Raw genomic sequence first — 14750 nt, 5'->3', positions numbered from 1 at the left:
TGGTGGGATAGAATACTTTATTCATGGGAATGCTCAGATCCTGGCCTGTCCTGCTTTCTGCAGCAGCTCCCATCTTCTTGACAGCATGAACAGGAAGGATTTCTTCATCGGCTTGCTTAAAACCACCCCCAGCATCATCAGACCCGCCCCACAAGTACAGACAGTTTGGCTTTGTCCAGGCAGGAGCGCAGCACGGAAGGGCAGGGAGCGCTGTGGGGTTGGCAGAGCGGGGAGAAGGGCTCCAGCCCCAAATCCCATGGCTTGCACACACGCACAGCAGCCACAAAACTTTCCTGCAGCTCCTCGCTCAAGCAAATACACCAGCCGAGCCTTAGTGCAGGTTCCAGCACCTTCCCAGCTTCAGGAGCTCCTTCTGCTGCCAGAAGCACCCAGGGCTGGCAAAGGATGGTTGCCATCATCTCTTCTCCCTTAGAAAGCCACCTACCAGAATCACGCCGGTCTCTTCTGTCACCTGCTGGACCATTTAACCCTCGAAGTGCCCCCTGCCCACTGACAAATACCCTCCCCAAACTACTATAGTAAAAGGAAAAACCTGTACATTGAGACATACAGGCTAAGTCTTGGGTAGAGAACGGTTTCCACGCCTCGTGGTCCGGCAGTGGCTGGCAGCCCCCCGCCAGCGCTCAGGCACAGAAGGGAGCAGGATCCCCCGTGGCCACCCCTGGCACATCAGGGCTTCATCCTGCTCAGTCTGATGTCACGTTCGATTTCAAACTGCCTGTGATCCACACGCTCCAGGAATGCTTTCCTCTCAATGTACCTGCAGGGAGGCAGAGAGGCAGAGGCTGTAAGCAGTGCCTAGAGCAGCCAGTGCTGCTCTCAGCCCAGGGCAAAGCCGCCCCAAAGGGATGAGCAGGGAGGGAAGGCATCATCTGCATGCCTCACTCTCTTTCTGTGATCTGATCACTGCACTGAGAGTCTCCTAACTGACACCAAAACTGCTCCTGGGCAGAGATGGGTGTCTCCCAGGGGACTTGCAGAGGTCTGGAGTGAAGGGTCCCTGTAGGCTGGAGCCATGGGCTAGCTGCTTCTGGTTCCAGCTCTTTTCTTATGGCTGAGAAATAACCTTCACAAACAATGGGCTCAGGGCAGGTCCTCAGCAGGAGAAGCAGCTCTGAGGCTTCCCGGGCAACCCTGCCCATGCACTCTCCAGCAAAGCATCTCAAACCCAACCACAGCAGCACGACCCACGATACAAGCTAATAACAGGCACAGGGAGCAGCAGAGATGCAAACAGCATCACCAAGCAAGTCTACAGCAGCTCATGGATTCAGGCCAGGGGTCTCCCAGCCACGGACCAGCTCCTAACCACCACTGAGTATTTACTTTTCCCTCTCAGCGAGGCACCTGAGCGCTGCAAGGAAGAAGGCAAGCACACCTGTGCCTGGAAAAACACCTTGCCACTCATTAATGGCATGCAGCTGAATTTTAATGTACTTTGCTGGAAACCCTTGCCACAGATAGCCTGGGGTTGTGCTACTAATTAACCTACAGAGGGAGCGAAATTGCAATTCAAAGCAGGAGCTGTAATTGAATCATCACAATTGTTTTGCAGTTGTTCCAGGGTGGCAAACACTCGGCTGTCATGACAAGGTCATTACACTTGGCACTGGTGCAAGATGCATGATCGGTGTCTCTCTGCCAGTCACTGCTTCTCCTGCACCACAGCTGGTGCCTGCTAACCAGAGATGCCCACTGCTTGAGGGCAAGACCAAAGGCTGCAGGAAAGATGAGCATCGCAGGCTCTGCAGGTTTTCCAGGCTCCCAGGTGGCTGGCAGCGCACATGAAGGGCTTGAAGACCCAACTGCATGGGAAGGTTGAAGCCCCCTCCCACCACCAGTGGTGGTCCCTCTAAGACAGTAGGGCTGCACTGCCTTTGGTGACAAGGTCTCTGTTTTATGCTACAGCTATAGAACCAGTGCTGAATGTGCTTCCAGGACCAGGGTGCCTTCACCCTTGCTGCGAGGGACAGCCCTGACACTCCTGCCCGCCCACCCAGTCATTGGAAATGAATTAATCCAAATTAATTTCAGCAAGTGATTCCCCCCCAGCTCTGTCCCCAAGACAATGAACAGCCCCACGCATCCCTGCTGCCACCCCGTTCTCATCGCAGCCTGAGTCCATCTTGTGCTGACACAACTGGGTCAGCTCATCTCTGCCAGCGGCAGGGGTCCAGTGTGGTGTAATGAAGACGATGTGCTGGCCAAGAAGACGTATTTTTCTGGCCCCCCTATCCCTCACTGTCAGAGGAGGGCTGTGCACCAAGGCCCCCTTCCAATGCCGGCTCAGGAAAGGCGGGCAGGGGAGTGTCGCTTCCCTTCATCCCTGCAAGCAGGGAGGTGACCAGCTCCTGGGGCCGGGCTCAGAGAGGCCACAGGAAGGAAACTGGGGGGGGGTCACGTTGTATATTACAGTGTGTCATATTGCTGGGTGTGTGGTTTTCCTCCCTCTCTGCTACTAAACACCAATGGCAACCACAGCCGAGAAGGCAAGGGACAGAAGTTACCACTGTTAACCTCGGAACACCCCGACCGCTTGTGCAGCAACAGCCCCAGCTACTGAATTTGAAGCTCCTTCAGCGCCTCTGCAACTGCCTTCTCCCAACCCCAGCAAGGGATCAGTGCCTTCCTCCTCCTCCTCCGTGGTTGCTGTGCCTCTCCAGCAGGCAGGGACTGGCTCCAGGAGGATAGATATGGATCATGAACCAGGAATGCAGTCTCACAGCCGCAGCCAGTGGCTCTGCACAGAGGAACTGCAACGTCACACCGTGGCATTGTCCTTAGCCAGCCACAGAAAAGTGCTGCAGGGGCCAGAGCAGACCCTGCAAGGCACTACCTGTGCATCACTGGGGTTTATGGGGCAGGCAGCCTGGGAACAAGCCTGGCCGGCATGTACTGCATGCACAGAGGCTGGAGGTGCTGACAGAAACAAGCAGGGAAGCAGCAGGTCTGCAGGGTTGGTGCAAGCCCTGTTGCCCTGCTGCGCCCTGAATTCTGCGCCTGAGCCACAGCTCTGTCTTCAGTTCCCAGCCTAGCTCCGTGCAGCCAGCAGCAAGGCGCTGCCAAACAGCAGTGCAAAGTGCACAAGCAAGGCACCAACACCCGTCCTGTGCTTGTCTAAATAACCTTTGCTACCTGAATCAATACCTTCCCATAAATTACCAGTCTGTGTGGAAACAGGGCAGCTATGACCCACAGCAGAGGAAGGTAAGTTTGTTGGGAGAAGAGTCTGTCTCTGCTAATGAGGGCAGCTGTAAACTGCTCTGGGGAGGGTTTCATTGGTGCTGCCTGTCCCCTGCCAGTCACCATCAGTCACCCAGTGCACCCGGAGCAGGGCTGCTCCCCCACTGGGCCTGCCCTACAAAGGTGGCCCAGTTAAGAGGCCGCTACACATTTCTATTTATAAAGCACATCAGAGAGGTCGACAGCAAAGGGAATAGCTGCCTCTGCTCCTTACTTCAGCCCCTTCTGTCAAATCCAGGACAGGCCCTCAGGATCTGATACAACCAGACTGCACAAGCCCAGATCCTGCTGCTGGGGGAAATGCAAATCACCGTCTGCGGCTGGAGATATGAGGGGTATAAAACCAGAGGCAAGGGTGGACACAGCCATGGGGCAGCACGTGTCCCCTCTGCCTCAGGAATCCTGGGGCCATGCTGCAGCTGGCTGATAACTGGCACCAGCAACAGAAAGATGCCATGGCCTCATTGCTCAGCCAGCCACCAGCGTGCTAGCCGAGCACATGTTGCTGCCAGAGAACGGCCGGGGAGGTGCAAGGCATGAGGAGCTCTGGGATGTGAACAGCAACTTCTGCAAGGTTATGGCAAAAAAGAGAAATACAGCCTGCCTTCCCTTCTGAGCAAAAAGAAATGCCTCCCACCTTCCTCAAGACGTGCAGGGACCATCTCTGTAGTGTGCAGACACAAATGGCATTGGATAGATGCTTCCAGGAGTGAGTTGTGGCTTTTCTCATCAGGCAGACATTTTTAATTACAAAGCAGGACATGCAGGGACCGGAGGTTTCTCATGCACATTGGCACCAGGGATAAAAGCAGTGCCCCACTCCCTCCTGCCTGGGTTGAAGGGTTAACAACTGCTCATTACGACTTTTATAGAGATGTGTAAATGATTGCCCACTGAAGGGTGAGCAGAGCCTACATTATTAAAGGAGAAGAGGCAGCTGCAGAAGGGACAACAGGCTCACGACCTGCTACAACAGGCTACAAAACGACCTGAAGCTGGGTGCAGCTGTGTCTGCAGGATCTGCCCCCCAAGCAGGCTGGCTGCTCCCTAATGGTGCAGCACACTTCACGCTATGGTCATTTGTTTACAGGTGGTCTGTAAGCAGAAACGCAGTGGGCTGTGTCTCCATCTGTGCTCATTCCTTCTCCCTTCCTTTACCTTGGAGGTGGATGTAATCCACAGCAAGCAAATAGTTCGTTTTTGCCCTCACATTACATGCCTGACGAGCACAAACAGATTTGTCAGGAGTGTCTAAAGTTATCATGGCATCAGGTTTCTTGCTTGTTTAATGACAAAAATCACTTGCCAATAGTCCAGCAGATTTTCTAGCCTGGGATGTGACAGGCAGCAAAACCCAAAGCTGTCCCAGCTTACAGATGCTCTTAAAACTGCTGCTCTGCTTTGGTCATCTTTTCAATGTGCTGATCCCTTCTCCAGCCTTCAAGGATGTTAGTGTCTCTGGAAAGGTTTGCCAGGTGTGAAGAGTGAGCTGTTCTGTTTGTATGGGGTGGGAAACAGCACGGCCCAGGGAAGGTCAACATACTAAGTTTGAACAAGCAAGAGATGCCACAAAATGCTCATGCAGGACAGCCTGGCCTGTTTGGGGTGCGTACAGTTCCGCTGAGAGTGATGGACCCTAGTTCAGGCTGATTCCACCGACTGTGGAAAAAACCAATCTGTCCCAGCAATCGGCAGGAGATTGTCTGGCTTTTAATGGTGATACTACCACCATCAGCCCAGTCCAGAGCAGTGAAAGTCCGAAGCCGTTAGCACGCTTGGCAGCCACTCGAACATCTGCATAGGGTGAATTCTTACTCCACATCCCATCAGGACAAACCAGCCAGGTGCCACAGACAGAAACATGACCCTTCCCTGGAGCTGGGTGCTCCCAAAGCAGCCTGCAGCTCCTGATGAGGCTTCATGGGAGAAGTTCACCTTCCTCTTCTTCCTCCATCTCAGACAGAGCCTGGTACATGGCCTGGCTCTGCTTCCAGACTCCTGGCACGGGCCATTTCAATGGAGAGTCTTGCATACAGGGCTGTGACTGAAGCGTTCACCATGTCACAGACAGCATCGGTGATGATCTGGTGCGTGTGTGCTCTGCCACACCTGTACACGATGTAAATTGCTCACCTCCTTGGATTTCAGGGATCTCAGAGGAACACCTGTCCCCCTCCAGAACTCCTACTGGGTTGCTCCACTTGTTCAAAGACAAGAGTCCAGAAACAGATCAGGGCAGATCTGACAGAGAAGGGGTGCTGTGAAAGGGAGCAAGACCAAACTGAAAAAAACCCAGTTATAAAATTTCTACTTGAAATACAAAACCCAGTCTGTTGGAATGCAGAAGCTCTGAGTTTTTTCCGCAGAGTGAAAGAACAGCTTACAGTAAAAATACATTTTATGAGCTGTCCACTAAGCTGGTTACGTTTTCCCAGTGCTTAGCAAAGCGCTTGTAGTGGAAACGCTGCTTCTGATCTTATTATCCTTCCCTGCAGTGCATGTTATTAACTTTCTGTTTTATTTACAGCATTGCCATTTACTTTTACGATACTTCCATTAACTTCATTGGAGTGAACGTTGCTTGATGCACACAATCAACGCCCAGTGCTGCCATAATCTTTAACGCACCTTGCCAGCTGCTCTGGGTTTGCATACATCTTTACGCAGGAGGAGGGAGGACTGACGCAGCTGGAACATGTCATTTGAAGAACAGAACAAAAAACATACCTCCTAATTTGAGACTTTAAAATAAAAACCAAAACAAAAACAGGGCAAAGGCAATTGTGTTTCCTCATGGGAGTGCTGCGTTAGACCAGCTCATGCTGCATCTGTGCCACTAGTAGGAGAGAAGATAAAGCACAGCCAGACTCTACTTTTCAAAAACTCATGAGGTTGTTAACAGAGAGTGCTTGCAGACTTACCTGGCTCCCTGTGATACCTAGAGCAGCTACTGGCTTTATATCTCCCTAGGATAAATCCTTAAGAAATCCCATGGGTTTGCTGAACTCTCTGTAGCAAATGATGGGGTTCCTACATGTATAGGAAGTAGTGGGAAATGCTGGACTACCACTAGGTAAAGTCCCTCTTACCCATCTTTCCCTCGGTTATGGATCGCCAGCTCCTCCACAATTCCCTCCTCCTCCTTGAAGTTCTCCCAGTCCAGTTTAGATTTCTCCAGTGTGCTCATCTTCTGCTTTTTGGAGCCAATCTTCCCGAGGAGGCTGCTCATACCACTTGGCCTCTTCACCCTGACAGAGATAAGGGAGAAAATGTTACTTAAATGCAGGGAAACAGTGTCAGTTAGCAATTAAAAATGGAGCTGAGAAACGTCACGTGTGAGAGTGGTGGCCTTGCTGGTGGTGAGTCACTGCCACTAAACAGATGGCCACCAACTTCAGGCAGCCTGCAGGCGGCAAGGTCACACTTCCTGCAGATCCTGCTCCATCATTCCCCTGGAAGTAGCAGAGTTCATTACACACATATCTCAAGTGCTCACTTTTTGTGAAAGGGCTTTTTCATTTATCTTCTTAAGAGAACAGAAAGCTTTCAGGCCAAAAGAGATCATTAAATCATCTAGTTTGACCCCTTGTATACACTAGGCCAAGCCATTCCACTGATCACCTCTGTGCTAAGCCTGGTTCTTTGTCCTCGGTCTAAAGTGTTGTTTTCTGGAAGGCATCCAGACTTAGTGCGTCACCAGCGCTGACAACACACCTAGGAATTAACCATTTTGTTGGTATCAACACGCCTGTTTTCAACTTGATTTTGTCTAGCTTTAGGTTCTGGTTGCCACTGCTTATTCTAAATTTAAGAGGACTTTGGTGCCCAGGCAGGTCTCATTAGTAACATACTCATATACCATAATGAACTTACACATCATTTTTTTTTGACAAACAGTTGGAGCTCTTTATGCCTCTCATTGAAATGCATTTTGTCCCTGCCCCTATGTCATTTCTAAGGTGTTGTCCTGCTGCTTATGTTTCAATAGTCTTTGAAGATGGGGGCACCAGAATCGCATGTAACCCCCACCCTCCTCCTGATTGCACATCTGTTTCTGTCCAAGGATTGCCTAAATCCTGTTACACCATCACGAGACACGTTGAGTCCCAGTGCACGTGCTCTGGGATTCTATACCATCTCCCAGGTCCTTGTTTAGCAGGAAGACCACCTTGGTCTTTAGTCTCCTTGTTCTTAGAGGACCAAAATCTACCCATGTGGTGGGGCCCCTGAATCTCCCCTAGATGCTGGGAAATGCACACACAGGGACTCAGGTCAGCTGGGTCACCCTCCGAGGAAGACAATTCTCAGGGCTAGAAACCCGTAAAACAAACTTGTATTAACCCCTTCTTAAACCCCCCCAGGAGAGGGGGGCAAACAACATCCCATTGAACTCAGTGTTTACACACATTCCAGAGATAACTTCAGGTCTACAGGGCCCTTGCCTCTGCAAGAAGCCGGAGAGGAAATGATTCTCGTTCCTGAGAGATGGAGGAATTTGGGGAGGTGGGGCCCAAGGAAGGCAGCCAGGTAAGCGTGGCAGACTGCTTTCCATCAGTTCTCTCCAAGCACGTCCTGCCCAGGGGTAGCTATTCTTGGGAACACATCCAAAGCTGTCCTTATTGGATCATTAGCATGGTTTATGCTTCCACAATTTGCAAGCCTCTAAAGAAAAATAATTCCATAGTTTACATGGAATTAAATCAAAGAAAATGACATCTTTGTAAGACTCAACTGGAAGATTCTCAATGCAAGAATGGCTGGCCATGGTCGCTTGGGGTTGCTACTTCTTGACATAGATATCTTTGGGCTACAAACCCTGGATTAAGGGCATCTTGGCAGGCTCCATAATCACAGAAAAAACCTGCCTGCCCATCCTCATACTGCCCAGTTAGGGGAGCAGAATATCCTTAGGCCCTGGCACTCTTATTTCTCTCAGTCCATGCCCGCTCAGAGAACATGCCCACAGCTCACACTTTTCACTCTGTGGGGACACCGAGCAAGCTGGATGCTCTTCTATTCACTTTTATCCCTGCGTCTCATCAAGATGTCTGTAGCCCTCACAACACGATCACGCAATAAAACCTTGATCCTCGCTCAGCATCCAATTCTCCCTGATTTTTCAAGACAAATTGGCTCTGAGTATCCTTATCTGCAGGTAGCAGGAAAGTGGTGCAAGGGGGCAAAACGTGCAAAGATGTTCTCAGCACAAGATAAAACCAGAGAGATTTGGTTCCCACATTTGGCTATCCAGGACTACATGTGAGCCTTGCACAACCACCAAACCCAGTATCAGATGTGTGTTCAGGTTGCAAGGGAGTGGGAGGAGAGGAGATATGACAAATAAGAAGACAAAACCAAAATATCAGGCCAGCATCCCCTGCTTAGCAGCCACCTGGAAGGTAGAGCCTGGTGCTCAAGCATGGCAGTTCCTTACACTGCACTGGGAGGCCTTGGGTTTTAGCATGGGCCATAAAGGAAAGATGCTCTGAGACAGATCTAGAGAAGTGCTATGGCAGATCCAGCTGGCAAGACTCCTCTCCCCACAGCCTGCCAGGCAGGAGGTGTTTAAATTAACACAAGGTATTCAATAACACATTTCTCTGAATACATTTAACTTTCCAGACTCACTTGTGCTTGCAATTCTGCCTACCTTTCAAGTGGTGTGGGAGAAGCAGGGGTGCAAAACCAGAGGGTATTGTCCCTTGTCCCTACATGTCTCATAAATGGCTTTTGGGACAAAGAACCCCAATGGCATAAGAGCCATCTCACCTGTCCAAGGGCACTCACAGCTCACCTGCATCCACCAACCCTTCCATGGATGGGAGCCTACAGCCACCATACAGCTGTACTACAGACAGGCCTGACTCTGCAAAAGACACAGCGCGCACCTGGAAAACCCACCTGAAGCCATTTCAGGATCTCTCCTGGGTATTAGAGGTATTAGAGGTTGCCCCACAGAGCAACAAGCAGGCTCAGAGGCAGGCTCGCACACGTCGAGCTGAACCTTGGGCTGTCAAGTGCAGGTGGGGAAGAGCTTGGTTGGGACAGGGGCCAATCGGCCAGGCTGGGCTGCAGCACATGTCCCTGCATGAAACACAGGGACATGCCAGCAGGCAACTGCCATCCCCAAACCACAGTGGAGGATATACACGAAGGAAGGGAACCAAAGGCAGGATGGTTTGTGCCCAGAGGTAGAAGCAGAGGATTCACAGAAGGGAGAGGGTCTGCAGGCTAGATGAAGGTCCCTGTCACACATCTTTCCTCCCATGGTAATTCCTGGCATAAATTAACAATGCCTACACACACACATCCATCTGCAACAGCGCTCAAGGCCTCTGTATCTCCTCTTGGCCATGGACCTCAGGAATATCCCTTAAAAGATACAATTCACCCCATGTTTGAAGCTACAGAGTCTAGGTTATGAACGTGGACCTCCATCAAGGGCTTCCAGATAGCCACAAGAATGCTTGCAAGTCAATGGTCCCTTCAAGGCAATGGAACCTAATGAAACAGGGCAGGCTATGCTGTACCCTCATGTTGATGACTACTCCAAAAATACTTCTAATATCCAGTGTCAGCCCCATGCTGGAGGCAGGCCCTGGGCTGGATGACCTGGCTCTGCTCCTGCCCAGACAATTCTGTGTTGTTTGCAGCAGGACCAAGCCAGAGTCAGGCACTGAGATGGGGCCAGGCACAGCCTGAAGGACATGTTTGAGTCTGCTGCCGAGTCTTCAGTCCGCGCTGAGCCTTTCATCACCCTGAATAAATCCACCAGCAAACCTGGGGGTGGGAATTCCTATGCTTGTGCCAAAATGAAGTAAATGAGAGACATTAAAGTCCAATTAAAAACTTGCTTGGCCTTAAACGCCTCATCTGTTTAAAAAGCAAGGAAAGGGGCCTGATTAATTGCATTCAGAGCCAACAAGAGGAATTATTACCCTTTTTGTACTCATTAAGGGTATCTGCTGTGGCATCTTTAATCACCAAGGCATTTAAAAGAGAGAAAGTAATTTGCTAAGACATAATGGATCCTGGAGATGAGAATCAGGACAATCACCTATTTAGGACACAAAGGCACACTCTTACTTTGCACAATTAAAAAGCATGGTCCAAATCAGCCCCTGAACCAGCAAATAAGTGTGCTGGTGAGCTCTGCCTTGGCCGGGGGATTCCCCTGCACCCATCTAATGTCTTCAGGACAAGGACCATGCTTATGATCACCTGGCACTGTCACACACAGGGACAAACAGCAACCCAAGGGCTCCCTTGCTGTCCCACCATAGGCGAACATGCTCTGTATCCCTGTCCTTAACAGCAAGGCTTCCTCCCTTCTCAGTGTGAGCCTGCAGCCCAACCAGGACCTCAGAGAATTGCTACTATACCAATGTACATGGCAATGTTACATGTAATCCCTGCTGTCTTGTAACATGAAGGTTGGCAGCATCCAGGAAATGTGTGCCTGCCTCCAAACAGACAGACTTAATCACAAGCTTTACAAAATAATCTTCAAGCAATAGGAAAACAGGCCTACAAGGGTCTCGTAGAGCATCCTGCCACCCAAAGCAAGATGAATTCCTCTCCCACATGAGGCACCCCCAAGATGGGTGCTCTGAAGGCCTCCCGACACCAACCCCACATGCACTAAAGGTTTCAGTACTTCATCAGCCTTTCACTTAAGTTTTCCCCAATGACTAAATTTCCTTGTTCAGCCTATGACTTGTTATCTTCTTCCTAGTAGCTACTAAGAACAGATCATTCCCTCACTTTTCACAGCAGCCTTTTATGTCTTTGAAAGCTTTTCCTATCCCCCCGCTGCTCAGCTTGCTCTTTCCTAGACTAAACAATCCCGGGTCCTTTCAAGCTTTTCTCATTCCTCACGGTTTCCAGGCCTCTGACCACTCTTGCTGCTCTCCCCGGCCTCTCTGCTATTGGCCCACATCTTCCTTGAAATGCAGCATCCATAACAGGAAAGAAAAGGCTTCAGCCACAGCTTTACCGACACTGGGAGCAGAAGGAATACTTCAGATGCCTTGCAAAGAATGCAACTCCTTACACGGCCTCCTGTGACGTGTGCCTTTTTCACAACCGTGTGACAGTGTTGACTCATGTCGAGCCTCAGTGATTCACTGAGATTTTTTTCTGCTCCCCTGCTGCCAAGCCAGTTATTTCCTTCCTCGATTGGTGCAGATGATTACTGCTACCCCAAGGCAGAGCTTTGCACTGGTCTTCCGGCACTGTTTCTCCTGTTTGCCCTCACGTTTCCCTCAACACAATGGATCTTGGATGTCTTTGCAAATCAGCCTCTCCTATTCACAACACCCATGCCACAGCTGTTGAAGAGTTAACACTGGGGAAAGTACTTCCTGTCTTTGTGAAATACCAACAGAGACAATTTAGCAGCTGAACCAGCACCAGTTGGCCAGACAAGATCAAGCTGATGGCCAGAAGCAGGCAGGGACCAGCAGGGTCAGGCTGCAGGAGGAGCTGTGACAGTTCATGTCCTGCAACTCCAATGAACAAAGGGTGCCCAAAGGACACCTACTCCTGTGCTCATCATGGAGCCAGCAGTATCCCCAGGTCCAGCATGCAGTCTGACCTCCACTCTTAGGGATCACAAACCCTCTGCTGCTGTTTCTGATGGCTCCATGGCAGAGTGCAGACCGCATACCCTGCGCTGCTTCTCCATCCACCTTGCATCCTTGGGGATAACTTCTGCAGAAGTAAGGTCCTACTTCTGTCTTCTATCAATACTTTTAAGAAGGGCACAATTCGCAAGAAGCAAACGCTGAACATGAAAGAAGATGTTACTAATGCTTAGCTAACACCCCAACACTCCCCCACCCCTCTTCTTGTTATGTGACATTTTGGGGAAATAATGTGAGCAAACACACTTAAGAGGACAGTCACTGATATACACAAATGATGAGTGAGATGCTCCTTTTCTCCACCTTGATGAAATCCAGTCCCCCAAGCTCCTGCTAAACAGAGTGGCTAATAACCTATTTTGTCAATGAGAATCTTGGGTTAAAGTGGCTGCTGCAAGATTTGGACAAAGCAGCACATTTTTTTGGATGATGCTGATTGTACCAAGTCATCCTGCACACCCTGCAGCTATGTGGTGGAGGAGACAAGACAACAGAGTGGGACATCATCTCTGGCCTCACTGCAAGCTTTTACACCTCCCAGAGCAGAGACAATTTGGTGCTGGGCACTCTGTCACCTGCCAGCATACATCCAAAACATCTGGTGACTCTCCATGAGGCACTGCAAAGCAACCTTTTTTTCTGCAGAAATAGATCTGGACTCAGAGAGGCGACAAGGTTTCATCAGAAGGAAATCTTAGGAGGCCAGGAAAAGAACTAGTATCTCTTGCCTCAGCCTTTGTACACAGATTATCAAAGAAATCACCTTTACCACTTACCATCAAAAAAGGCAGGTTACACCCACAACCTAAAAAAATCCACTCTCAAGGAAGCTTCAGAACATGGGTAGATAGTTTTTGGTTGTGCATTAGATGATGAGGCCATTGCAGTGGGCAAGGGTGCTTATGCTGCCTGGCACAAGAGGACAAGTGGGAGGCATGTGCTCCCAGGTCTTTCAGCACAGCTGAATGGCTTTGCAAATCGTCAGGCAGAAGAACCCAACTCAAACATAAGCCCTAAGACAAACTGCTTCCCTGCTGTCTGCCTGCAAGACAGAGCAGCAGCCCAGATCCCACTATCAGAATAGGATGTGGGCAAGTAAATATCACCGAGCGCAGAAAGGTGGTATCTCAGGTCATGTTGCTCTGAAAATACCACGCTCACCATCAAACCCTGGCTCTCCTGCAACTGCTCTCATGCCCAGCTCCCTTCTCCCCTGGAACCTGCAATATTTACTTGAAGCACAGCGATGGCAGCTCCGTTACTGTCACCCCAATCACTTTGATGGCAGGGACACAGGTGAGAAACTCTGTCACTCAGCAAAGAGAAAAGCACAAGGTTTCATAAATAGCGATGTCTATTCCTGCCATGAACTGCTGTAAAGCTGAATAGTTTCCATAACGGCAGGAAATGGTTCTCGTACAAACTAACCACAGCTGGGCAACTGATGCAGCCAGTAAATACTTTCATTTTAATAGTAGAAGATTCCTGCCCAGTGCACCACAGATCACCCGCCCCACTGCCCTTCCTTCAAACAGTGATGTGCACGGGTCTGTGTGAGACATTGCACAAGGAGGATGTATGCAGAGACCTGGCTGGTGGCCCGTGTGCCAGCTCTGCTGTTCACTCTCAGCCTCTCCAGACCATCTTCCTCGACAGAGGAACAAAAATGCTGGAGGGGAAGAAGACAGGCACACAGCGGGAAGGGAAGGGTGGTGCCATCTGCTCCTCAAGATCAGGGTGGTCCAGCTGGACGGAGCAGGCAGCAGCAGAATGATGGTGCCCAGTGTTGCCAGCTTGCAGGAGCCTTCCCCAGAATGATAAAACATGTCTTCCTCTTCAGACCCTAAAACTGACCAGCTCTTCCCATCCCTCACCCTGCATAACTGGCCAAGGACAGGAAAATCTCCCAGGCCAAACCCAACTGCATTTCTTATTTGGCTGCACCTGCCAAGCAGGATGTGGAGAGCAGCCCAGCTTGTTCTCAGCCCTGCCTGTCACAACAGGTACTTAAAAAAAAAAACAAAAAACAAAAAACAAAAAACAAGAAAGCCTCCCTGATGCCAAACAAACAAACATTTAAATTCCAAGTGTTAAAAAAAAAAAAAGGCAAGCAAGGAGGAAATGAAGATAAAAGCAGGGTGGATGCTGTTGGAGGGCTGGCAGGGTGGTAATGATCCTGTTTGGATGGCAGCACACATGACTGAGCAAACGCAGGGCAGGCTGGCAGGGAGAGGACTGCCTGATGTCTACAGCTTGGCCAGGGCAGCACAGGCCGAGAAGCTTGCTGCCAGCTCAGACTGAGGTGTCTGTCCATATGCTCTGCTTGCTGAGCTGGTAGCAGATACCCTAAAGCATGCATAAACTGAGCCAAAGAACCTGCCTGAAATGCTCTAGGAGTAGCAGTGATTTTTGAGGCAAGGTTATAATCCTGTTCTTTGTAGTGAGGATCATAAAGCTTCTTGTGCTCTGAAGAGCGACATGCACTAGACATGCCGGGAAAGCAGCCACGACTGAGACAACACCCATTCGGCAGTGCCACGGGGCACACTGGAGCAGGCAGTGCAGGCAGCTATGTCCAAAGGTAGCAAGAGATGCAAGTACACTGGCAAAATGCAGCTACCCCTGCCCATGATCCTGCCAACAGACTGAGGCAAATTTATTTCTACTGCACGGAGGGATTTGCTGACAGGAGCAGTTGGCAGTTCCCGGTGAAAATACCCTGAGTACAATTACCCTGAAGAAGGTGGCTGGTCTGATGGCAGCAGGGCCAGCCTGAGGTACTTAGGACAACAACAAGGAAATGTGGGTTATTACTCAAGCCGACAGCGTGAGTTAACTCTT

The 14750-nt window shown here is 50.2% G+C and overlaps 1 protein-coding gene across 1 annotated transcript in view; it reads right to left on the bottom strand.

The window, feature by feature from the left end:
* CFDP1 (craniofacial development protein 1) overlaps window positions 1-14750 on the bottom strand; it is a 69396-nt gene continuing 54646 nt past the window's right edge. The window contains exons 6-7 of the mRNA XM_075101756.1: window positions 6354-6512; window positions 1-781 (exon numbers count right to left, since the gene is read on the bottom strand). Of these exons, the coding sequence (XP_074957857.1) occupies window positions 691-781; window positions 6354-6512 (250 nt within the window). The 3' untranslated portion in view covers window positions 1-690. The remainder of the gene's footprint in view (window positions 782-6353; window positions 6513-14750) is intronic.

Source organism: Phalacrocorax aristotelis, chromosome 8 (genome assembly GCF_949628215.1).
Source record: "Phalacrocorax aristotelis chromosome 8, bGulAri2.1, whole genome shotgun sequence".
Taxonomy (NCBI): Eukaryota; Metazoa; Chordata; class Aves; order Suliformes; family Phalacrocoracidae; genus Phalacrocorax; species Phalacrocorax aristotelis.
Note: the sequence above shows the minus strand (reverse complement) of the source record. Positions and strands in the feature narration are given on the sequence as shown.